Here is a 26459-nt window from a genome sequence, read left to right as displayed (position 1 = left end):
GCTTTTTTTTTAAGTACAGTGCATACGTTTTCAATGCAGCCATGCCTTTCAACGTGAGTCACGGATAATGCAGTTTGATACACGCGTGGGCTTTCGAATCAACAAAGCCAACATTGGGCTTTGTTTAGGTTTGTCACAATAAGCCCACCAAATCTGTTGAGGGTTATCTGGACCGTCCTTTTGGTGGGCCCTCTCTGTGGATGAAAATTATTCTTAGATAGGAAAAGACCAAGATCTACATGGACGGGTGGATCTTCACAAACAGTATGGTAAGATTAAACATTTGTGATTTTTGGCCCATGGCCCACTCCGTCAACAGGTTATTTCGGTTCGTTTTCAACCATTAGTAATTTAGTAGTGTTCTTCATAGAAATGACGTCGACTGTAATTTTACGAGGAAAATGGTTTAGCTCCCTTTGATAGATAGAGAGGTCTTAATTAAAGAGTTAATTAAGAAGATTTTATAAAGCGGAATGATATTTGCCCCCTCTGACAATAAAATACCCCCCTAATGGTATTTGTTAAGTTTTAGAGACAAAGAAAAATGTTAAAGGGGTGAATTTATCCTAAAGCAGTGAACCATTCTCACAGGGGGCGGGGGGTGGTTATCCGTTTAAGGGGGGAAAATATCATTTCCCATTTATAAAATAAAAATGTAATTAGAATTAGAGGCCCTCTTAGGATTAATAGGATCTTATAACGATAAAATTAGATCCACTAACATATTAACTATAAAAGTGTGGTGTTTACAAACCGACGGGTACTTTAGTCTTTCACTAAATTACAGGTGGTCTTATAGAAATTTTAAAATAAGATATGCGGGGTTTCAAATGTTTTAAAAGAAATTAATTTACAGTGATTTCAATGTAGCACAGTGATTTCAATGTAGCAACAATCCGTTGTAGTCTAGTTGGTTAGGATACTCGGCTCTCACCCGAGAGACCCGGGTTCAAGTCCCGGCAACGGAACTTTTTTCACACTTTTTCCACCGTGCTCCTCTCTCTCTCTCTCTCTCCTGCAGAAAAGAGAACGGTTAACAAACAGTCTAGTCACGATCAACCGCGAGGATCAATTCTATGGTGACACCTGGGACATGTATTTTCAATCATGACCACTGATCTTGTAGACTATTATTACAAGGGGAGCCACGAAGTCTTGATCCATGCCAAAAGGAAATTGCCTTTGATAGAGAACTGAAAATCAGTGGTTTAGTTTTCTTGGCACAACCTTAAAAATGTCAATAAGGGCTTAAGATTTAAAATATTAATGGGATTCCATGAAATTATTTTTCATGGATGCCAAACTTGCCCCTCGAAAAATCTTCTAAGTGAAGATCCAGCAAGAATACTTGGGTACTTGTAAAAAGCTCGAAGTGCCTAGATCAATCTGAATGGACAAGGGAAGATGAGATAGGGTATGATATTCCAGAGCAAACTCTATTGTTCTCTCTGTGGTGCCAGTTGCTTTATTTTTCAGCAACTTCTTCGGAAAGGTTTTCTCATCTCCTATGTATTAGGTCCATTCACATTCAATCAAGGGTTGAAATCAAACTTTGTGGATAGACTTTTCATCTCCAAACATGGAGAGACTTCTCATCCCTGCGGTAGCCCACTACCTCCAATTATACACACCTATCTAACACAACTACTCTCTCACTAGGTGGGATATTGTCAACCACCTGATGAGCCACTCACACTAATCTGGTTGGCAAGCAGTAGGCACATCCTTTCCCAATGTTCCCAATGCACATGTCATGAGATTGATAAAGGCGCCAAACCGGAAATCAGTTTACTTATACAAAATAATAACATATAAATATAATTAGGAAAACAATGCATGTGAGTGTGTGCAATATGTGTCCAGGAATTGTCACATGATGATCATCACCATCAACGGAACTCTAATCGAGGGCTGATGGCCACACGATCCAACACTAAGGATATTCTTGTCGTAAAAAATAATTATTTATATATTTTTTTGAATGATAGCCAAAAATTTATTAAAATAAAAGAGACTGAATGGTCAAAGTACAAGAAGTAAAAGATAATTATTTATATGTTAGACGCTTTACACAATATGGATTGTTTAGGATGATCATGTATAAGCCTTCCTACAATAGGAGGCACCCACTTTCAAGATGATCATGTATTTGCACCCCACTATAGATGGCCCACGGTTCAAAATCTACCCGTCATAAACCTAATTCGTTTTAGATTGTGATAATCCAAAATCGGTTTGGCACTCACAATCAATTGTCATAATCTTAAAAACAAGGTCTTACCTGTTCGTTTTAGATTGTGACAACCAATTGTGAACCCCAAACCAACTAGGGTTTGTCGTTCATCATCGGTTGTCATAATCTAAAACAAACAGTGCCTAAGCTGTTTGGTTTGGATTTTGGAGTCACAATCGATTCTTAAAATCCAAAACAAACACGGCCTACATCTTGATCTTGATATGGGCTTTTATATAAAGAAAGGGGTTCCATTATTGAAGCAAGAACTGTGGATATCATTCCCTTTTCTTAACAATCTATTTGCAAGCCTCAAATCAGTGGGTTACGATTATCTAGTGAGGTAGATTTTTGGGACATAACCATTCATAGTGGGTCTAGCTGTTGAACGGCTTGGATCATCAGACAAGTATCTCTATTTGTACTGCTGATCTTGGAAAAATAGGGTCTGGCACAATGTTTATCTTCAACAGAACCAAGGGAAGAAGAAACTAAGAAACATTGAAACCCTAGAAACTGGAGATGAAATTCTACTCGTTGGATTCAAAAATCAAAGCTTAGTTGGCAGACATTAAATTAGTTTATTTGTAATAAGGCGTAGGGGTGTAATAGAAATAATTGAGAAGAATATTCATTTGTTGAGAATTAAATATACAAACCCATCCGCGCCATTTCCTAAACTATTAATTAAAAACTTTACCAAATATATTTTAAACCCACTTGCCTAAAAGGCGATGAAAAAACAGAGAAAAAGAATGAAAGATAGAAAGAAACACGTGCAATGGAATCAACACATTAGTTTATCTTTTCTGTTAACTTAAGGCTGTTGATATTTGCACTACCATGTTCTGATCATTGCATTTACTCATCTTATCTTTTATTATTTAAATAGTTGTCATAGTTCTCATAGAGCTCTCAGAAGCCCATTAAAAAAGAAATGAGAAGCTTGGGGTTGAACAATTATTAAAACATGGTTGTGCCAATATTTAGTAGCCTAACTAAATAAATAAAAGAAATTTTTTTTATTATACCACATTTGAAACTTAGGAAATGAAGCAATGAATTTGTAGACGAGTTTGCTTTTGGATGAGCAGCCAAAATTAGCGAGAGCATCCACGACAATGTTTTCTGTTGGGGTTCCACGCAAAAGCAATAGTCCCACATTAGACATGTGGATGGGTTATAAGAGAATGACCACCCTCCCTCTAATGGCTAGCTTTTAGAGGTGAGTTCTACTCGGGTCCCAACAAGTGGTATTAGAGCTCAGGTGGAGCAATCGTCAAGGCCGGGTAAAGTGATCGTGAGTGTTGTGGAGTAAGCACTACACCGTGAAGTGTAGTAATATGAGATGGCCGTAAAATCGAGTTCTACCCGGTTAAATTCCCTACAAATGGTATCAGAGCTAGGGCTACCCGGGCCCCAACATTTTCCTCCCTATATTGGTGATGGCAAGAAGGCTTGATCTGATGAAGCTATGAATGAATATCCTTCTATATGTATTGAATCGTCCAAGGAACTTGCTCCTTGCCGAGAATGAGGCCGACAAGTACTTTGTTGTCCAATTCCACTATCAAGTTCCTCACTTGGAGAGCCCAACAACATCTAAGACTATCTAGGAGAGCAGATGTTTCTGCAAGCATGTTTGTGCATGCCCTTAACACAGTAGGAGGAGAAAGTCTTATAATTTACAGTTCTGAAAGCCTTTCTCAACTTCTAGCTATTAGAAGATTAGCAAGATGTAATGATGAATAGACGCGATCATGACTCAGCGAACGTGCCATATGTACGGAGTAATCAGGACCGTTGATCTGATGGGTCATTTGTTCATGGTGAATGGATCTAAGTCTAGTGCTGAATGGAGATCGCATTTGCAAGAGTGAGACGTAGAGAGATAAATAATATATTTAAGGAAATGATATCAACACAACCATGTTTTGATATTTGCACTAACTCATCTTGTCGTTTATTATTTAAATAGCTGTCTAAAGTCATTAGAATTCCAAAAAAGCTCTCACAACCTAATTAAAAAAGAAATGGCAAGCTGGGTTAGTGCAATTATTAAAATATGGTTGTGCTGATATCATTTCCCTATATGTATTGACATCACAGATGACATGAACAAAGGTCTAGAATCATCCCATGAGGTTGAGACCTACAAGGGAAAAAAGAATTCTTAGATAGAGTTGCTTAATAATAATTTCTAGAAAATTTAGACTGCCCATAAAGTCACTGTTACAATCCATGGTAAAAGGCAATTTTTGGGTCCTACAACGGATTATGGGGGTGCATGTATTTGAAATCAAGACTGTGGATCTTGCTGAAGTAAGGCCCATGTTCATGCTTTGAGATTTTTTTCTATAATGGGATTCATCTATAGAGAGAGAGAGAGAGAGAGAGAGAGAGAGAGAGAGTAGAAACATGGGCATTTAATTCCTACAATACACATTAGCAATCCCTTATTTTCCAACACGGGAGAGAAAGCGAAACACCGTAGAAAAACACTTCCAATTCAATTTTTCAAAGTTAGAGAAAATGAGCCACCGGTCAAATCGGTTGAAAGAAAAACAAAGTCTTTTTAAGCAAATAGAATACTTGTTGTTCTAGAACACCTCTCTATTTCTATGGAAAGACTTTTAATTTGTTGCTTCCCACTACGATCCTTCCCCGTTTCTCGCTTTCGCCGCCCCTTTCCTCTCTCTAAAACACTCTTTGCATTTTTTTGCCAGTAAGGACCACCACTCATCTCGCTTGATCCTTCTGCTTTTTCCCAACAGGTAAGTTTCCAATTAGAAACCAAACAGAAAGATGAAGGAAACCACTTTTCATTTTCTTTCTTTCCTTACAACAAACTTACAGTAATCTCTTGTTTTTTCCCTCTTTTTGCAGTACTGAAATTACACCACTTGCCACATCTAAACCAACAAAATCACTCTTTTTTAAATTTCTCTCAGCTCTGTTCGATCCGAATTCTGAAACTAAAAACCCAAACAAAACAAAACCCTATTCTTCTTTTCTTCTCTTGTTGCTGTTGTTTGGACTGTTGAGTCTGTGCCCCTTTAGATCCGAATTGGGTCCGGGACTTATGAATTTGGACCTTAGGGGCTTCTGATCTTCGGATCATGGCCTCAGGCCGCCCTCTATTGCTCCCTTCCCCTAAAACCCCAGCTTCCCCTTACCCTCCGCGCCCCCCTTTTTCTGATCTTCCAAAACCCATCTCTGAACAACCAAACCCTAACCCTAATTTCAATCCTTCAATGGATCGCCCCATACCATATTCATCTTCAAAAAGAAGTGGGTCTTCTAGATCAAAAGCCTCCTCTGGTAGGAATTCAATTGAGGGCTCAGATTCATCTGGACCAATCACAACAACTGTGGGGAATATAGCCTTGGCGGGTTCGGGTTTTTCATCCTCAAACAGACGGAGGTACGGTTCGAGGGGCGCTGGATCAGAGGGTTTGGCATCTCAGAGAGAGATCAGTGATGAAGACGCAAGGCTAATCTATATAAATGACCCTGAAAAAACAAATGAAAAGTTCGAATTCGCGGGCAATTCAATTAGGACTGCAAAGTACTCTGTTATCACCTTCTTGCCTCGCAATCTATTCGAGCAATTCCATCGTGTTGCGTACATATACTTCCTTGTGATTGCCATATTGAATCAGCTACCTCAACTTGCAGTGTTTGGAAGGGGCGCGTCTATTCTTCCACTGGCTTTTGTTCTGCTTGTGACGGCCATTAAGGACGGTTATGAGGATTGGAGGCGGCATAGGTCGGATCGAATTGAGAATAATCGAATGGCGACTGTGCTGGTAAATGGTCAGTTTGAATCTAAGAAATGGAAGAATATTCGGGTTGGCGAAATTATCAGGGTTTGTGCTAATGATACTCTCCCCTGTGACATGGTCTTACTCTCCACGAGCGATCCCACTGGCGTTGCCTATGTACAAACTATCAATTTAGATGGAGAATCGAATTTGAAAACCCGTTACGCGAAACAGGAGACTTTGTCTAGGATGCCTGAGGAGGGGGGGATTGAAGGGTTGATCAAGTTGGAGCAGCCAAATAGGAACATTTATGGTTTCATGGCGAATATGGAGATTGATGGGGAACGTTTCTCTCTTGGTCCCTCGAACATTATACTCCGTGGTTGTGAGATCAAGAACACCACTTGGGCTGTTGGGGTCGCAGTCTATACGGGTCAAGAGACTAAGGTGATGCTCAACAGCTCTGGTGCCCCGTCTAAGAGAAGCCGGTTAGAGACCGATATGAACAGAGAAATAATACTTTTATCACTGTTTCTTATAGGCCTTTGTTCGATAGTCTCTACTTGTGCTGGTATCTGGCTGCGCCATCACAAGGATGAGCTGAATTTATTGCCATATTATAGGAAGAGGGATTTCTCTGAGCCAGAGGTGGGGAACTACAACTACTATGGATTGGGGTTGGAGATTTTGTTCACATTTCTCATGTCGGTGATCGTGTTCCAAATCATGATCCCAATCTCACTTTATATATCGATGGAACTCGTCCGCCTAGGACAGGCCTACTTCATGATTCAAGATGCCAAAATGTTCGATGAGGCCTCAAATTCGAGGTTCCAGTGCAGGGCTTTGAATATAAATGAGGACTTGGGGCAGATAAAGTACATCTTCTCGGATAAGACCGGGACACTCACAGAGAATAAGATGGAGTTTCAGTGTGCTAGCATACAGGGAGTAGACTACAACAGCAGAAAAGATCCGCTGGACGAGCAAGATGATCATCCTGTCATTGGTATACATATAATGGATTCTGTTTTTAATTAGTCAGGCCCTGTTCGTTTAGGTCCTGTTCGTTTGAGATTATGATAATCGATGGTGAGCCCCCAAACCAATTATTGGACATAAAAGTAATGTAATTTGCGCCCAATAATCGGTTTGGAGGCTCACATCGGTTGTCATAAACGTACATTTAAATCTGAGTCCAATAATCGGTTTAGCACTTACAATCAGTTGCCATAATCTTAAACGAACAGGGCCTTAATCTTGTGATATTTCAATTTGTGGAATTATATTATTGATTTGGTTGTACTAAGAGGGAGACATTGTTGTGTTTTGTGTTTGGATCAGTTGAAGGTCAAGTTTTGAGACCGAAGATGAAGGTGAAGACTAATCTGGAGCTCCTGAATGTACTGAGAAGTGGCAAGGAATCAGAGGAAGGACATAATGTGTATGATTTCTTCCTTGCACTTGCTGCTTGTAATACTATTGTGCCTATCATTGTGGAGACACAAGAGTCGGGAGTGAGGTTGATAGATTATCAAGGTGAGTCTCCTGATGAACAGGCATTGGTTTATGCTGCTGCTGCCTATGGATTTGTGCTTATAGAACGAACGTCGGGGCACATTGTCATTGATGTTCGGGGGGACAGACAAAGGTAACATCATCTCTCTTGCTTGTTTTATTCCCTCAGATTATTTGACTCATACCTTTTCATTTTACTAATATTTGCAGTAGTAGTAATAGCAATTCTTGTTGTTATTGGTGCGAATTATGGGCTGTGCAGGTTCGATGTGTTGGGTATGCATGAGTTTGACAGTGATCGCAAGAGGATGTCAGTTATAGTTGGTTGCCCTGATAAGACCGTGAAACTATTTGTCAAAGGAGCAGATAGTTCGATGTTTATTGTCATTGATAAATCCTTTTATTCTGATGTCATTCGTGCGACGGAGACCCATCTGCATGACTACTCATCGTTGGGTCTGCGAACTTTGGTTGTTGGCATGCGGAAGCTGAGTGGTTTGGAGTTTGAGGAGTGGCAGTCAGCCTATGAGCAAGCAAATAATGCATTGATGGGGAGGGCCAGCTTACTGCGAGCCATTGCAGTCAATGTCGAAAGCAATATCCGCTTATTGGGAGTTTCTGCCATTGAAGATAGGTTGCAACAAGGTGTACCAGAAGCCATAGAATCTCTGAGGCAAGCAGGGATTAAAGTGTGGGTTTTGACAGGAGATAAGCAAGAAACTGCCATTTCCATTGGCTACTCTTGTAAACTCCTTACTAGTGAAATGACTCAGATCATAATAAACAGCAATTCCAAGGAATCCTGTAGAAAGAGTCTAGAGGATGCAAAGGCCATGGCTAAGAAAATTTCAGCATTATCTGCTAGTGCAATAAATAATGGAGACTTGGGATCTGGTAGAGTCCCACTGGCTTTGATTATTGATGGCACCAGCCTTGTCTACATTCTTGAAACCGAACTAGAAAATGAGGTATATATGGATCTGCTCATAGATTCTATATACGAGTTCTCTACTTTTTCATCTTTTAGCTGCTGATTTATATGCTGATTTGAACTTGTTTTTATATGGTGCAGCTGTTCGAGTTGGCAACAGGTTGTAGTGTTGTGTTATGTTGCCGAGTGGCTCCATTGCAGAAAGCTGGGATCGTTGCTCTTATAAAGAACAGGACGGATGACATGACTCTTGCCATTGGAGATGGTAAATATATTGCTCTCTTCTCATTGTATGAATGTATTCCAGATAATTATATGGGTGGGGTTACACAGTTGCCCTCGTTTATTCTGTTCATTTACAGGCATTTATGTTTACAAGAAATTAAACATGTGTTTCATCTGTGTTGTGACTTAATCTGACAATCAATGTGATTTTTGTGATACCCAGGTGCAAACGATGTTTCAATGATCCAAATGGCCGACGTTGGCGTTGGAATCAGCGGCCAAGAGGGCCGCCAAGCTGTCATGGCCTCGGATTTCGCCATGGGGCAATTTAGGTTTCTAGTACCCCTATTATTGGTCCATGGCCACTGGAATTACCAGCGTATGGGCTACATGATTCTGTACAACTTTTACAGAAATGCTGCCTTTGTGATGATCCTTTTCTGGTTAGCATTTTCTGAATTACTCCGATTCAATCCAAATGGATTGCACATTACCCGTCATTTCTTCCATTGATTGCACTGTTTAATTGAAGTTTTGGGCTATCAATCACTGTTTAATTGAAGTTTTGGGCTATTTGATGTAGGTATGTGCTTTACACAGCCTTTACTTTGACAACTGCAATCAATGAATGGAGTAGTGTGCTGTATTCTGTGATCTACACTTCGGTGCCAACAATCGTTGTGGGAGTTCTGGAGAAGGACTTGACTAGGAGGACTCTGCTCAAGTATCCTCAGCTATATGGGGTTGGACATAGACAGGAATGCTATAACTCAAGACTGTTTTGGTTAACCATGGCAGATACACTCTGGCAAAGTGTAGTTATTTTCTATGTTCCCTACTTTGCATATAGGCATGGTATTAGGGATGGTAGTATTGATGTGTCAAGCATAGGCGACGTATGGACTATGGCGGTGGTAATACTTGTTAACCTTCACTTGGCTATGGACATAATTCGGTGGACATGGCTCACACATGCAGTTCTATGGGGCTCCATAGTTGCGACATGCATCTGTGTCATTATCATTGATGCCATACCACAATTACCTGGCTACTGGTACTCTCTCTCTCTCTGTGTGTGTGTGTGTGGATGCTACCAAAGTTAGTTCTGATTTGCAAATACTATCATTTTAATTAAATTTATTTGCAAATGGGACATTAAGGCCTCTATCAAGCTATTCTTATATCATTTCTAAAACTGTGATGACCAGTATTTGCATATAATCTTATATGCATACTCTCATATGTAAACAATCTAATTTGTAAATATTGTTGTAAATAGTTTTACATCTATCTTAGTGAATGACTTCCAAAGTTTCTTTAATGCCCTGTCTGCAAATAAGATTAACGATAACAATCATATTTTCAAATAAGGACCTGATTTTGGGGGCATCCAAAGAAGGCCTGAACAGGGCATGCAATTCCAGGCAGTAAAATCCCCGGACATGCACATAGTAATGCAAGAGGACTCCTATGCTCATTTGCAGGGATAGGGATTCATTACATTTATTTGCATGTACACGTAAAAAATACATTCAAACGTTTGTGAATTTGAACATATCCTTGAAGAAAGATGTGACATTTGTCTTGTTATTTTATTTTTCCAGGGCAATTTTCCATGTTGTGTCCTCTGGGTTGTTCTGGGCGAGCTTACTTGCTATCCTGGTAACAGCATTGATTCCACGATTCGTAATAAAGGTTTTCATTCAACATATAAGGCCTTGTGATGTTCAGGTCGCGAGAGAAGCTGAGAAATTTGGCAATTCAAGTGAATCCACTGCGGTAGATGTAGAAATGAATACGATCCGAAGAGAGAGGTGATGCCACCATTTTTTGTCTTATTTTTCCTGTGTGTATCATATACTATTCTTTAAGCTGCATCAGGTGTCATGCCAGTTGTGAGCTTTCTAACTATCCGAATGGGTAGGATTTGTAATCCTTGCAGATATGTTTTTTTACATTGATTTTAGTAAATTATTGAAGGCCAATTAGCATTGTACACTGAATTTTCATGTGCACCTTTCAATTCCTTCATAATTTATTTGCAATGTTTAAAAACTATCAACACTCCAATTGCATTTTTCCTGTTGAGTTTTGTTTGTGGGTCATTAGTTTTTTTTTTTTTTTTTTCTTTTCATCTGTTGCCTTGCATTTCTGTGGAAATAAATTAACCATTGACATGTCATGTTTTGTCCTTTGGTTATTTTCTTATAAGCCTAAATACAGTAGAAATAGAAAAGTCTGGGTTTCTCTGCCCTTTTTTCTATGAGCTACACGTTGAGGACAGTAAATCAAACATGATACATGGAATTTAATTGTTTGATTGGCTGGAAATGACCAGTCTACTAGTTTCCTCTGTTTACTATTTATACAGACCTTTTCTTTCTTATGTTAATGTATTACTATGTCGATGGGCCTCAGTAGGTTAACTGATGATGAGAGCCTTGATTGGCCCGCTTCAAGAAGCAAAAGAGATTAAAACAAAATGAAGGAAAGTGTAGCCTAAAGGGGGTCAATGGGTCGGACTCAATCACAACTTTGGTTGAAAAATGAATAGCCCGAATCTAGAGAGGGTATGATTGTAAGGTAAATTTTGAATCAAATTTGTCTGTGGATCCGACCTGTTGACAACCCTAATGGGCCTGTAAAGAACAATGCTTAGCAAATGCAAGATAAATTGAGTACATGGGCCAAATAGTGACTTTAAGGGATTTGCTAGGGACATTCGCATAAAGGTATGTCAAAGGCTCACTTTTCAGTAGACTGTCTTATTCATATTCATCTGAGGTAGCTGCTCTCTCATGCAGTCCCAGCCGCGAAATGCCTTTATCCAAAAGTCCCTAGCAAATATCTCGTGTGTAGCTAACCTTAATCATAGCACCACCCTTGATAATTGATACAACCACACCCAACTTTATAAGAGACCATTGTTGGATCAAACAAGAAGGCGAGAAGTTGTACCCTATTGCATGCAGCCAAGCGCGTACACCATAAAGTTTGACACACATACACCTAAGCGCGTGCACACAATAGGGTACAACTAGGGCTGCAACTCGAGCCGGGTTTTACCCGACCCGCATCGACCCGACCCGAAAATAGCCTGGGTTGGGTTCAGGTTTCATGGGTTTCGGGTCGAGCCGGGTTGAGCATTCAAAAGCCTGCATGAATCTCGGGTCGAGCCGGGTTTGAAGGAGCCCGGCCCGACCCGACCCGACCCGAGTTACATAAGTTATAGTATGTACATTTTTTTCTATTGTTAGTTAAAAGTTAAAAGTGAAAACCCACGCTCGACTGTTATTATATGTGAGTGTAATTTCTGCTTCTATGAATTGAGTTGATTCAAGTGTTTGATTCAACATTGTTTGATTGTAATTACAACATTGTTTGATTACAACATTGTTTGATTCAAGTGTAATGTGAGTGTAATTACATCATTGTTTGATTCAAGTGTAATTTCTGCTTCTATGAGTTGAGTTGCCTTGCCAAATAAGAATTTTCCTTAAAAGTTTACGTCAACGTGAAAAAATCCGACCCGACCCGAACCGACCCGAGATTTATCATGGGTAGGGCCGGGTTTGGGAATTGTGGGTTTTCCGAAAAAAAACCCAACCCGACCCGACCCGAGATATTTCTCGGGTAGGGTTGGGTTCTCCAAAACCCGACCCGCCCGACCCGAGTTGCAGCCCTAGGTACAACCTAGCTTGGGTTGAGATCGTGGGACCTTCTCATCAAAACATGAGGTGTAAAATAGTGGGCCCCACCCATGTCTAATGCTGGTTTGACCGTTTGAGTGGAATTGGACACAACATGGTGTAAAATAGTGGCCCCATCCCATGCTTGTACTTGGGTGGGAGCCAGTGAGCCCACTCGTGAGGTGTGAAACGGTGAGCCCCACCACATGCATGGATTTGGGTTGAGATGGTGGGCCGTACTATATCAAAACATGAAGTGTGAAATTGTGGGCCCTGCTATATCAAAACATGAGGTGTAAAATGGTGGGCCGCACCCATGCTATGCATGCTTGTGAAATGATAGGCCTCACCTTATCAAAACGTGTGGTAAACTAATGGGACCCACCTCCATGAGGTGTATTGCAAAATCCGTGGCAAAAACTGACTTTCTAGAGATACCGTTTTCCCAAAATAATTTTCCTGGAAACAAAATGAATGACAATGGAAAGAAACATAGTTTTGTACGCGCTCTTTTTTACTTGGGACAGCCTCCTCTATACTAGTGTAAAAGAGTAGTCACATAATTTACACTAAATGGGGCCGCCCCAAGTGAAAAAAGGGAAATAAATTAAATAATATATCACTTTCCTATACTTTCCATGGATAAGGGCACACCATATTGTTTATAGTGAAGAACTCCTTTGTACTTTAGATCGTGACCTTTCTTAAAAGCGGGAAGAGGGGTGGCCAGCTCACCCTAAAGATTGTGACCTCTGTACTAAAGATTGTGACCTTTCTTTATTCATTGAGATGCCTGTGTTTTTTCACATGCATGCTTAGAAATTACTCATTGAAAAGTTCTTTTCTTTCTTCTTCTGACCAAAACTAAAGAAAAAAATTGTGTTTTTATTACCTTGAATTTCTGGATTAACCAAGATTCACTTGTTTTTCGTTTGCTTTCTGAAACTGTGTTGCAACTTGCAACACAGTTAAACGATTATAGATTATTTGCATAATTGTTTTAGTTCTTCAAAGGGTCAATTTTTTGAAAAAAGAGATGTGGCTAACTGAATATTTGTAGAAGAATACGCGAATTAAGTTGTTGTTGAGTGCCAGAATTATTGGGCAAAACGCTTATTCAAGTTTTGTATTCATCTTTCTCTCTTGCATATATACTTGCATTATTCTTGTGTGTGTGTATGTGTGTGAGGAATCCTGAAGGAATCTAAAATTTAAGGGCCTTTTTGCCCAAGAATTGGGTGCTTCTTGAAGAAGTTTTTACATCCTGTTTTGAAGATGTTTTTGTGAATTTAATGATTCCAGAAAATTTATTTGCATGTTTGAAAGGATGGATGGAAATTGTTCTTTTAATTTTTTTTAGAATAAGGACATTTTTTAAATTCAACATTTTCTTTTTTAGGAGTCAAAGAATTGATACAAGAGAGCCATCATTTTGAAGCAAAAGTGTGAGCGGCGCAACGCGGAGAATAAGTAAACAAAAGACGTAAGAAATCTCACGTATGCCGTGTCTAGCAAAATCGTAAAGATGCAATTGTTATTTTTACCACTACCAAACTAAATCATCCATCATCCCATTTAACATTTCAAACGATTATCAAAACTAAAACTACATGCCTACTAGAAAAAACAAACAACTAGCTTCCTACAAAATATAAATGTTAACAAATAAACTTACCAAAGTTATGAAACATCTAAAATGATAGTCATTTCCAAACTACATAACCAAAACATAATAAATACTTGTAGAAATCATGTTTCCCATATCTTTTTTTTGAAATGGTAATTTATATATTGAAGGAAGAGAAACCGAGATGGTTCTCAACGATTATGATAAATAGATAAACATCAAAATTAAAATGACTCAAGGCGGAAGATAGTCGAACCATTCCAAACCCAACCTAGACACACCCGATCTAGCTGGAGCATCTGCTTCACCATTGGCAGATCTCCTTACATGATTAAAAGCTATAGAAGATCCTAGGTTAAGTTTGAGATCTCATTAAAGAAGGAGAGAAACCTCCAAGGAGGATCAACCTTTCCCGAGAGCCAACTGATCACGTTTAAGGAATCACCTTCTACAACCACCTTATCATATGAATCTTTATTCAGATGCTTGATGCCATGAAAAGCCGCCCTAAGCTCCGCTTCACTAGAATCACATATGCCAATAGGACCAGAATAAGCCCACATGACCAAGCCAGAGGAATCTCTGCATAGGCCTCCAACATCTAAAGGACCCAGATTGCTCAAACAAGAACCTTCAAAATTTAGTTTAATAAAATCATGAGGGGCTACCCACTTTTGCACAATCAAGGATATTTTCTCCCTATCATTGCACACTATCCGCCAATCCTCCCAAAGATCAAAAGCCGATACAAATCTAAACAAAGGGGTACTTCTAGCCCACAAGATGGAGACCGCAATAATTTTGATATAAAGCCTATATCGAGATTTAGCCACCCCATCAAACACCATATAATTCCTCTCTTTTCATGTTTCCCATATCTTAATTTCAAGTTTCTAAATTTCTGATAGCTTTGGCATTTCAAATTTCTAATTTTTTCCATACTACTATTTTTAAGAAGTTGCCGCAATTTAAAACTAGCCAAAAAGCCCGAAGTTGCAGCTATTGCGTAGGAACTTTTCCTAATGTGCATCCGCAAAATCTTCTAACAATTTTTGGATTGCAAGAATCACCTCATGTTGAGAAGAATTGACCTTCTAATATAGTTATGTTTTGCTCAAAAAAGGAGAATTCAGCTTCAAATTCGATACATCATCCTCCGACAAATCTCCCTCGTTTTCTCATTTCAACTATAAAAGCTTGTAAGTATTTGGGTGTTTTGTGATGTCAATATGTAACTTGGTCTCGGCATACTCCGATAGGATTGTTTCACAACTACCGCCTTTGATAACCAACGAGCAAAGCTATTTCGCCAATGGAAAATATTATTTTTGAGCCGGTTAATAGAATTGTCTCGAGGTGAAATCATTTCCTTATGAATGACCAAGGCTTCCCAAATGTTGCCTTGTAGTTTCACTGCATTCTCCTCATCCTCATACTTTTTGTAGACAATCATCGTAGACAACAACGAATAAAGAACACGAAGAACAAGTAAACAAAAGACATAGGAAATCTCGCGTGTGCTATGTCGAGCAAAAATGTAAGGACGCAATTGTTATTTTCACCACTACCAAACTCAATCGTTCATCATCCCATTTAACATTTCAAAAGATTCTAAAACTAAAACTACCTAGTTAGTAGGAAAAGCTAACTACCTTTCAAAAAAAGAAGGAGAAGCTAACTAGCTTCTTACAAAATAGAAAGGTTAACAAATAAACTAAGCAAAGGAAACTTCTAAAATGATATTCCTTTCCAAACTACCATAAGAAACAGAATAAAAAATTATGGAAATTGTGTTTCATATATCTCTCAAGTTTATAAATTTCCCATAGCTTTGACATTTCAGATTTCCAAAATTTTCACTACTATCTTTAGGAGGTTGTCGCAATTTATAACTAGCCCAAAATCCGAACTATTGCGTAGGAAAATTTCCATCGTTTGTGAAACTTTCATAAAATGCATCCTCAAAATCTTCCTCCAATTTTTGGATTACATCAATGAGTTTACGTTAATTAAGTCAGGCAAAAATGTAATGTTTGCAAGTACCTTCTTGTGGTGAAGGAACAACATCCCTTCTATATGTCAATCAAGAAACTCACAAATTTGTTTGTACAAACACAAGTCAAATGTTTATATCAAAAGTGCGCCAAGAAAAACAAACCACAGAGCATATAATATGAACTTTGAAACAATTTCCAACCAAGACAGGCCAATGAAATTACAACTCGAATGGAAGTCATCTTGGCAACAGGACTAAAAGTCTCATCATAATCCTCTTTATACTTTTGAGAGAACCCTCTAACTACCAACATTACTTTGAATCTATCCACACTCCCATCCGCTTTCTGCTTCAATTTGTACATCCATTTACATGTAACCGGATTCACATCCTTAGGCTTAGGAACAAGATTCCAAGTTTTATTTTTCACAAGTGTATTCATCTCTTCATCCATGGCATTCTTCTATTCTCTTATCCTTTTTGTTTCATCAAAGTAAGAAGGCTCATTATCATCAAATGGACCGGAAAGAAAACAAGAATAAGTGCTTATCATGTTTTCATCCCGATACCGTGCCGGCTTGACAATCTTTCTTTTTGATCTTCTAGGATGTGATACACTACACTGCTCTTCATTAGTTTCGTCATTTTGCTCATCTTCTTGAACATGACATGCAACACCACTCCTCCTATCACCTTGCTCCCCCATCGACAAAGAAGAGGAAGACCCAAATTCTATTGGAACATTTGGTGTCACTGGCAAGTTCATTGTTGCTTGAGGCTCAAACTCAATAAGGATGTGCTCACCTACCCAGAAATACCTTTCAAACCATAATAAGAAGAGACTTCATCAAACACAACATCTCTTGAAACAATGAACTTGTGAGTTGTAGGATCCATGCACTTCCAACCTTTCTTCCTTTCATCATACCCAATGAAAATTCACTTATTTGCATTAGCATCCAACTTGGTTCTCCTTTAATCCGGCACATGCACATAGCAAATTGAACCAAAAACCTTAAAATGCTTGACACTAGGCTTCACCCCAAATATCAACTCATAAGGAGACTTCATATTAATCGGACTAAGAGGCACCCGATTAATCACATAAGTTGCACATGCCATACCTTCTGCCCATAAGACCTTGGGTAAGTTTGCATGCAACCAACTTTTACAAGTTTTCACAAGATGCATAATCTTCCTCTCCGCAACTCCGTTTTGTTGAGGCGTATAGGCACAAGTGAGATCTCTTTGTATACCATGGTTACGACAAAATATAACAAAGTCATCAAAAGTAAATTCTCCACCATTATCGGTTCTCAACCGCTTGATCTTCTTATGAAGCACACCTTCAACGGTTTTCTTAAACTCAACAAACTTGGACAATGCATCGGATTTCTCCCTTATAAAATACACCCAAGTGAATCTAGTAAAATCATCAACAAATAACAACATACAGATGAAGCCGGAAAATAAAAGTGTACTATAAGGTCCCATTACATCACTATATTGAACCTATTACATCATTTTTCATTAATTTTGAATAGGTTTATGACCATCTTTGCATCCTTAGCCAAGCAAAGCTAGAATAAAAACGCCCATGTTGGGGTCTAGAAGAATAGTGTGTTAGGTAGAGCAATCTACAATGCACCAGGGAATCATAGTTTTGTGAACACCATCTATCATTTTTTGTCTCTTTCTCTTTGTATCCTTACGTTTTTTATACTTGTTAAAAATATACATATACGTATATGTGTAGTATGTCCTTTAAACCTTACAAGGAAAGTAATCTGAGCGAAGAGAAAAGCTGTCAGGAACGTGGGCTCTGGATTTAAGTTGTTCTTCATTGCAGGCTTTTTTTTGCCGTTCATGGCTAAAATCCAAAACCTTTTAGAACCTTGTAGACATGACAGAATTGGCTACCTACCTCTCTTAAAGTACTCACAGACTAAACTATTCTGTTATTTGCAGACACCGACCAACCTTTGGTTTAGCTTTTAGCGCACATCCATTGGAATTTCTTAGGAGACATCTAAACTACTTGACCTTTAAGTGGTATGCACCAAAACCACACGTTTTACCGTCTCAGCTTGTTGTATTGAAACAAAAATTTCCATAGAAAGTGATATTCCATGGAAAAAATAGGTTTGCAATTTTCCTTGAAAAAAAGGAAAGAATTTCGATTTTGGAGAAAAATAAAGTTTACCAAAGGCTGGAAAACTTGTTTTTCATAGAAGAAAATTTCTTGGAAAATTTTTACCATACAACCAAACAGAGTGTCAGTACCATTTTGCTTTTACTAAAGTTACCCATCATTTATTATACAATTTTAAATTAAATGATACTTAATTACATTAACTGTAGCATGTGGGGAAGCCACTAATTAAGTAATAGTATTAGGCTTTTATATCCCATTGGATGTAGATTGTGGCTCATTTCTGTTTATTTCGTCGTCAATCTGGAGTTTTGAACACCACCAATTCAATGGACAGGATCGTCCAACCGGTGAATCTATTGAATATGGACCCATCTAAATTAGGGCCCACTAGATGAACCCATGATGAGGTGGCAGTCTTGTCGGCAACCTCTCTATTCATTCATCGATGCCTTACACGTGTGTACAAAATACAGATTTCAATTGATCGAACCGTCCATCTGGTGGGCCCAGCAAAGATTCCTTCGCGAACAAGGGAAAGCAAAACATAAGTCGACCAAAACATAAGGCTAGTAATTCTCTTTCAGTCTCGACTCGTAACTTTTAATATTATAGTTTGTAGTGTTTCAACAAAAAGCCACGTCTACAATTACGTCATGCAGAATAAATTAGGGCACGGTTTTTGTGACCGTTTCTTGGATTTATCCTCTATTTCAAATATGCCCTCCTTCAAAAGGGGGAACATTTCCCCATGTATATACACTACTCACATAGTCACATGCCTCTCCCTTCATTCCATATGGACCAAAACAACCCTCCTTAACCATAGCGCACCCCCCACTGGTAAAATTTAGTGCAAACCACCAAATGTAAAATTCTTATTCTTTGGTTCTAGTCTTCAAGTACCCTGAGTGTCCTATTGTAAACTTTGCTCGTGTGTATATTGATCAACATCATTGATTCTAGCATAGGTCGAAAATCATGGTCTTTTGATGATCCTAATTCCTCAATCAATCTATTTTTCGCATGCTTAGTGTAAGAACTACTAGTCAAAATGGGGGCCCGTCGGATCAATTAGGCCACCAAACCTACACTAGTCTAAATACCATTTGTTAGTTCACAAACCCTTACAATTGTTTTTTGAGAGGTAGGTATTTTATTAAGAATAGATGAAAAATAGCCTAACCAAGGAGGTCGAGGCTGAAGTAAAAATGAGAAGGTACAAATTCAAAGTGAGAAAAGAGTCGGGGAGGAGAGGAAGTTGTTAATCTCCAACCTTTGTTGATGGACCCTATCCCTAGCTAGCTAGTCGATCTACCACACTATATGCTAACCTCCTAATGTGTTGGATTTTAATTTGAGCTCCTGCAATCCGATCCTAAATCTCATCAATAGTACCACTTCAAGAAACAGAGCGTAGAGCGACTGTTAAAATTACGGCCACTATTTGTTCATATTTAGTGACGGTTGATTCTCAACGTACCGTCGTTGCATGACTTTTTATTTTTATGTTTTCTTCGCCAAATTGCTCGATGCTTATGCTTTTTTCAATCCAATCGCATATTTTATGCCAGTTATAATCCAATCATATATTTTATGCCAGTCATAGCTGTGCTCTTTTTTCTATTAGCCCTTGTTTGGCAAGCTGCCTTTTCACAGGTTGATAGATAATTTGATAAGCCAATGATTTTTTAATGTAACTTATCAATTATGATAAATTGGATCGGGACAATTACTAAGTAACTGTCACGGTAGATACTTAAAAAAATGCATTAAATGTTGTTTTACATAAACTTATTGGTGACGGATAAAATTTCCGTCCTATACTTTGACGCAATTGATTACATCGTCTTTTACGCCCATAGTGGCCTCCATTTTTTCGGTTTTGGCGACGGAAACACAAAATCTTCACTATAAAGCACAATTACTGATGGTAACTGACCTTCACTATTTTTTTTATATTAATTTTTTTTTTGTGAATCATTTATATTTCTTTTTCTGATAACTTAATTTCTGATTAGTGCAGAACAAATGGGGTGGCTGATAGACTCACAAGACAAGGGGTAGAGAAGGAAGAGTTGGAGATTTACGATTTTCTACGCCCTTGTTCTTTGTTTGCTCTTTTTATCTTGGGTTGTAAATCCCATCCTTTGCTTTTTTGTATCTCTTTCTTTGACCATCTTGGTCTCTATTTAATGAAATCATTTTTCTGTTAAAAAAAAAAGAATTTAAGGTCATGCAATTATTTAGAATTGTTAAACTTAAACTTTAGAATATTCAAAAGAAATTTAGTTTAAAATTAGGTAAAAATTTATTCAAAGAAGAGGAATGATAGAATGAAGGGCTCCCTTGCGAAAACCAGCTTCAAGGGCACCTACATTGGTCAGTTTCAGCAAAGTGCATTTATGACGGGATGGCGCAAAAAAAAAAGGAAATGGCTTTGACGTTGCTGAAACTAACTAATGGGGGTGCCTTTGAAGTTGGTTTTTGCCATGGTGCCCTTCATTTTATCATTCCTCTTCCAAGAATTAGTTTATTAGTGAATAATTTATTTTTCATTTAGTGGCTTAGTGTTAAGTTTGTTTAAAACTTCTTTTGTGTGTGTGTGTGTGTGAATCCATGTGAAAAGATTGGAATTTAAGTTAGGGTTTGATTTTTGTGAATCCATATGATAAGGGTTAGGGATTTGTTAGTATATATTTTTTCTGATTAAGTTAATTTCTGATTGGTTTAGAATTTAAGGTCTTGCATTCTTTTAGAATTGTCAATGTTAAAGTTCAGAATTTATTTTATTTTAGAATATTAAAAACAGTTTAGTTTAAAAATAGTTAAGAATTCATTAATAAAACAGATTATTAATGAATAATTATTTTTTATTTATTCACTTATTGTTAAGTTTGTTTATGTACCTATGTTAGATTAAAGTAAGACAATTAAAGAAACTAACAGGCCAGTTAATTAGTTATTAAAACATGGAATTAATATTGTAATGCTTAGGATAATAGTATTATAACTATTATACATAAATTAATTTGAGTTAGGATTCTGGATTCCACATAACTATAGCTTGCATCTCGTAGCTACTTTGCTAGGGACCATTGCAGAAGGCATTTTGCTTACCGGCTGTTGCATGAGAGAGCAGCCACAGGATGAATTAAATGAATAAGACAAAAAATGAGCCTATGTGGCTGCTCTATGATGCAAAGCCGGTCCGCGAAATGCCTTCTGACATGGTCCCTAGCAAATCCCGTACTTTTTTCATTTTAGTGTGATCTACATTTACGTATGTATACCCCTACGTTGAGCTTTGCAAAATGTCAGTTATGCCCCTGTATAGACGGGGTCGGTGCCACTTTTCAATGAGACAAGAGGGGGCGGCATCTCGACCGTTTTCGAGGATGTGTAGACCGGTTCGCGACGAAAATGCCAGAGGGACTATGGACGGTGAAGGTCATAATTGTCATTTAGTATTTTACACAACCCTCCAAAGATGAAGGCTATTTTCGTACTTTCACGGCTGTCCCAGGCAAATTGTACATTCCCTCCCTTCCCTTTAAATAGCTTAGTACCCCCCCTTTGATTTCTTCTTCATCGCTTCTATTTTCTGAACTGGGCTTTGTTGATTTGATTCTACAATCTGAGTTCAGTAAAATGGAAGATAATAAGGTTCAAGAAACCAATAGTCCGAGCCAGGGCTCGGACAAAGGTGAGCCAGTGAGATCAAGGTGGACCCCTAGGCCAGAACAGATACTCATATTGGAGTCCATATTCAACAGTGGTATGGTGAATCCACCTAGAGATGAAACAGTGAGAATAAGGAAAATGCTTGAGCAATTTGGCACTGTTGGTGATACCAATGTCTTCTATTGGTTCCAAAACCGACGCTCTCGAACCAGACGTCGCCAACGTTTGATTCAGGCAGGTCTTGCCGCCAATAACCAAACTCTGACCGACGGTGCTATTCGATATCAACACACTTCTTCTGTGGGGAATTTTGCTTCTTCTTCTTCTTCTTCTTCTATCTCTCCACCTTCACCACCTTCTTCTTTCTCTCCACCTTCACCATCTTCTAATATTGTCCCATCTTTGTCTTCTTTATCTTCACCTTCATCATCATCTTCTTCGCGTGGAGTTGTCAGTGGTGAAAGTGGTGTCAATGAGTTCTTTGAAATCTCTAAGCAATTGGGTTTGACGGAGATCGAGCTAAACCCAATGATTTGTTCAGACATTTGGAATTTCGATAATTCGAATGTGCACTACCAATCTGGTAAGTTGCATGAATAACTCCTCCTTTTCTATCTCCTTTTTTTCCTTGTCAAAATCTATGGTAGTGACAGTTTGTTGTGGTTTCTTCTCTATATTAAAAACAGCAAAACTAATTTCCGGGAACTTTTGTTACTTGGGGCATTTTTGGCAATCATGAAAAAAAAAGCATTCCATGTGAGAGATGGGGTGAGAGGGAGGGACTTGGGAGGGTGAGAGTATGGGGAGAATGAAAACCCCCTAAAAAACAGTGTGGGAAAACCCTATTTGAATTAGGATTTTTTTCACTTTTTTTAGGGATTTCTCGTGCTTTCTCCATGTTCTCTCCCACTCTCAGGTCTCTCTCCCACCCTCCTTCCCAACTCTTCTTTTACAATTGGGCCCACTAATATTCTGTAGAATAAATTTCCAAACATGCCCTTAGGGTTTTTTTTTTAAGTGTATTGGAAGTTACAGTCCTCTCCTTAAGGCTAAGTTACTAATTTGTTTTTCCTATTTTTCACTTTAGTAAACCTAAATGTTAAAATCTACACTACCCAAGGGTTTTGATGAGAGAATTTCATTTCTCTTTTTGGTTAAGAACTAAGTGCAGTTACACCACCAAAATTTCCTTGTTTAAGGTTTTCTGATAATTTGTCTTAGTGGATATAAGAAATATATGTTCAATATCTACATCTCTCTCTCTTTTTTTTTTTTCTTTTTTCTTAATTTTGGTATTGAGATCCATCTTTTCACATTCATTAGGATTCTCCGTACTTAGAAGTATTGGATAAACATGCATAGAGGGCTTTAGATAATATTTTGCAATCAAATTAAATTCATATAAATTAGCAATTTATGTTATGGTATTTTACATGGCTGCAGGGTTGATAACTGTGTTCATCAATGGAGCTCCTTCCGAGATTCCTAGAGGGCCAATAGATATAAGAGCTATGTTTGGTCAAGATATGATTTTGATGCATTCCTCTGGCCAGCCTGTAGTTGTCAATGTACATGGAATTTCATTGCAGGGTCTGCAGCTTGGAGAAAACTATTTCTTGGTAAGCTTGGTTTTTTCCAAATAAGTCAGATTATTTTTTAAAATGATTTTTATCATAAATTACTAAATTTTTTTATAATTTCTTTTCTTTTTTTCAGTCTCTTACTCTCTTTGGCCGAGCTTCTCAATTTTATCTTCTATTTGCAGTCTCCATACAATCATTGCTATGCTTTAACTTGACAGATGCTTTTCTTTAGAATGAACATATTCCTGTTTTGGTAATATATATATATATATATATATATATATATATATATATATATATATATAGAGAGAGAGAGAGAGAGAGAGAGAGAGAGAGAGCGGTTTCTATACACATACACACTAGCTTAAAATACAGTGGAGGGCATATTGTTTGGGTGATCCAAACCATCCATTTGATTGGCCCTCACATAGATAGGGTGTTCACAAAATATCAGCTCCATAGGATCATCCCAACCCTACGATTTGTGGAGGTAAAATGGACGTGTATAAACATTCACAAATCTATCCATTTTTTGTCTCCACGGTTCGAAGGGTTAGGATGATACTATGGAGCTGATTTTTTGTGGACACCCTATCTATGTGAGGGCTAATCAAATTGGATCACCCAAACAATGTGGACCTCCACTGTATTTCAAGCTAGTGCGTAGATAACTTATCTACACATGTGTGTAGAAACCGTTTTCTCATATATATATATATATATATATATATATATATATATATATATATATATATATATATGAGGAAATGAAGTATGTGCAGCTGCACATATAAGCTATCTGTAAATGAGATCCAAAGCATATTTGTGCATGGCCACATTTTTTGGGGGATCTAAAGCATTCATTTGGAAGGCCTTTCCATGGATAGGGTGTGTACCAAAAATCAGCTCTATAGGATCATTCTAACCCAATCAAAGTTGGGGAGGGGAGGGGGGGGGGGGGGGGATGGACAGACATCCTTCCAAATGAATGCTTTGGATCCCCAAAAAATGAACCAATTGGGCTGATTTTTATACCCATGCACAGATAGCTTATCTGTGCAGCTGCACATACTTCATTTCCTATATATATATATATATATATATATATAACTATATATATATATATATATATATATATATATATAGTTATATATATATATATATATATATATATATATAACTATATATATATATATATAACTATATTTATATATATATATAAATATATATATATATATTTGAAATGGTGAGATTTCATTAAAACTATAACCTATATACTGTATACAAGTCTTTTCTTTCTTTTTGAATTGTATGATTTTGTCTTTTTAATATGCTTAGGAAAAACTATGTTCTTTTAGTATGCCCATATTCATATAGATATAGATATGAAACACACAAAGACAACTCTAAATCACAAAGTTTAACTTGCCGAGCTGATGAACTGATCTGAGCCCTAGTCGAGGCCTAGTCCAGCCTCATTTTGATCTCAAATTGATCAATATGAATGATATCATACACTAAGTTTTCAAATTTCAACTCTACATCAGCTAGTCAAGCTAGCAGGCTTTACATATCTATGAAATACTGAGAATGGCCGGATAATAGGCCAGGACTCATAAATTTTAGAAACCAGACCATCCTAACTGTTTGACTGTTGAATGCAGACTTTTGCCCCATTTTTTTTTGCTAATCATTCATTTATAGGCTGGAAATAGGATACCTCAGATCAGCCAATTCAAGTAAATTTTTGGGAAATGGTCCATCCATAATAAACACCCTATTTATTGTGTACTACAATATATGAAATGTAATCAATATCGCAACATAGATACAATAGAGCTAAAACCGGAGATGAGCCAGCCCCCACTCCGTTTTGCTCAAAATTTTCAAAAGGGCTGAACTAGTCCGGGATAGCACATTACATCAACTTGTGCTCATAGGGACCATTTGGATGCATGGATTTTATAATCCAGGATTGTAAAATCCAGGTTTTGGCTTATAATCCAAGTTTTAGCTTATAAAATCCAGGTTTTTGCTTGTAATTATAAAATCCATATATCCAAATGGCCCCATAATGTTTAGTATTATAAATGGATGAAAGCGCATAGGCTCTGTTTGTTTTGGATTTTGAGAACCGATTGCGAGTCAAAAACTGAATATTGGACTCAAATTTATGTTTAATTAAGTCCAACAACCAGTTTTGGACTCACAATCGGTTCTCAAGATCCTAAACAAATAGGGGCTGTGTATTATCCATCTCACAACCATATTAATTCTAATAGTCTTTTGTTTTAAGGACTCCTTTCTCTCTCTCATACTTTGTGAGTATAGTATGAGTTTATAAGAAAAAGAAATCCACACATGTTCTCAACTTAATTCAGTCTTTGACATCTCATGTTTTACTGGGTATTTTTTTTCGAATTCCATGAAAACTATCATCACTCTCCCAGTTTTTAATAGATCTAATTGGGTTATTCTAAAAAACAAACTTCCATGAAATCTCTCTCTCTCTCTCTCTCTCTCTCTCTTTCATGTTTTATAATTGTTATATGGGCAAGTGGGAATTTTGAGAATTCCATGAAAACTGTCACATCTGTTTCTAATTTATCTTTGTTTACAGGTTTCGAAACGCACTAAATAAGAAGTCGTTCAAGTTGCACTAACAAATGAGAAGACCTTACTCTACGCGGATTAGAGATATAAGAGCCTGTTGTTGTGTGTTTTTTTCTGTTCCGCCCTAAGAAAGCCCTTATCTTTGATCTTCTTCTCCCTTTCTTTAGAAAGCTAGATTATCACTTTCGTCGTTTAGGTTATAGAAGTTAGATATGAGATCGCAGATATGCCATGGTGTATTTGCAGTTTTGTTCTATCAAGTGAAACAAACGGAATCTATAGGTTTAATATTTTTATATTGTGCCAGTGCATGAAAGCTTGCTTTATGGGTGTTTCTTGGAAAAGAAGGAAATCCATTTGTTTATGTTTGTTTACTGTTCCATGGAAAGACATGTTAATCTTGAGAAGGGTGAGACCCCATGATCAATACCTTGTTTCTCATTA

At 37.7% G+C, this 26459-nt stretch overlaps 2 protein-coding genes and 1 non-coding gene across 4 annotated transcripts; all 3 read left to right on the top strand.

Annotated features, from left to right (window-relative positions):
- Positions 1 to 895: 895 nt before the first annotated feature.
- On the top strand, positions 896 to 968 carry TRNAE-CUC (transfer RNA glutamic acid (anticodon CUC)). The gene has a single exon. It is a non-coding gene; the product is annotated as a tRNA-Glu (tRNA).
- Positions 969 to 4924: 3956 nt separating this feature from the next.
- On the top strand, positions 4925 to 10848 carry LOC143877672 (phospholipid-transporting ATPase 1-like). 2 transcript variants are annotated; one of them, XM_077379858.1, is made up of 8 exons: positions 4925 to 5007; positions 5120 to 7006; positions 7342 to 7648; positions 7778 to 8483; positions 8588 to 8711; positions 8895 to 9114; positions 9255 to 9725; positions 10276 to 10848. In XM_077379858.1, exons 2-8 carry the CDS (start codon positions 5353 to 5355, stop codon positions 10487 to 10489), a joined length of 3696 nt encoding a protein of 1231 aa, XP_077235973.1. In that variant the 5' UTR covers positions 4925 to 5007; positions 5120 to 5352; the 3' UTR covers positions 10490 to 10848. The 2 variants fall into 2 exon arrangements, with proteins under 2 accessions (XP_077235973.1, XP_077235972.1); XM_077379857.1 differs by having other exon boundaries at positions 4931 to 7006.
- Positions 10849 to 21744: 10896 nt separating this feature from the next.
- WOX11 (WUSCHEL related homeobox 11) lies at positions 21745 to 26165 on the top strand. Its single transcript, XM_077378384.1, has 3 exons — positions 21745 to 22402; positions 23263 to 23438; positions 26023 to 26165. The coding sequence occupies exons 1-3, from the start codon at positions 21787 to 21789 to the stop codon at positions 26041 to 26043; spliced, it is 813 nt and encodes a 270-aa protein (XP_077234499.1). The 5' UTR covers positions 21745 to 21786; the 3' UTR covers positions 26044 to 26165.
- Positions 26166 to 26459: the final 294 nt, after the last annotated feature.

Source organism: Tasmannia lanceolata, unplaced genomic scaffold (assembly GCF_043159265.1).
Source record: "Tasmannia lanceolata isolate RefF3 unplaced genomic scaffold, GAP_Taslan_0.1 ptg000005l, whole genome shotgun sequence".
Lineage (NCBI taxonomy): Eukaryota > Viridiplantae > Streptophyta > Magnoliopsida > Canellales > Winteraceae > Tasmannia > Tasmannia lanceolata.
The sequence above is the reverse complement of the archived record's forward strand: the minus strand, read 5'-3'. Positions and strand labels throughout refer to the sequence as shown.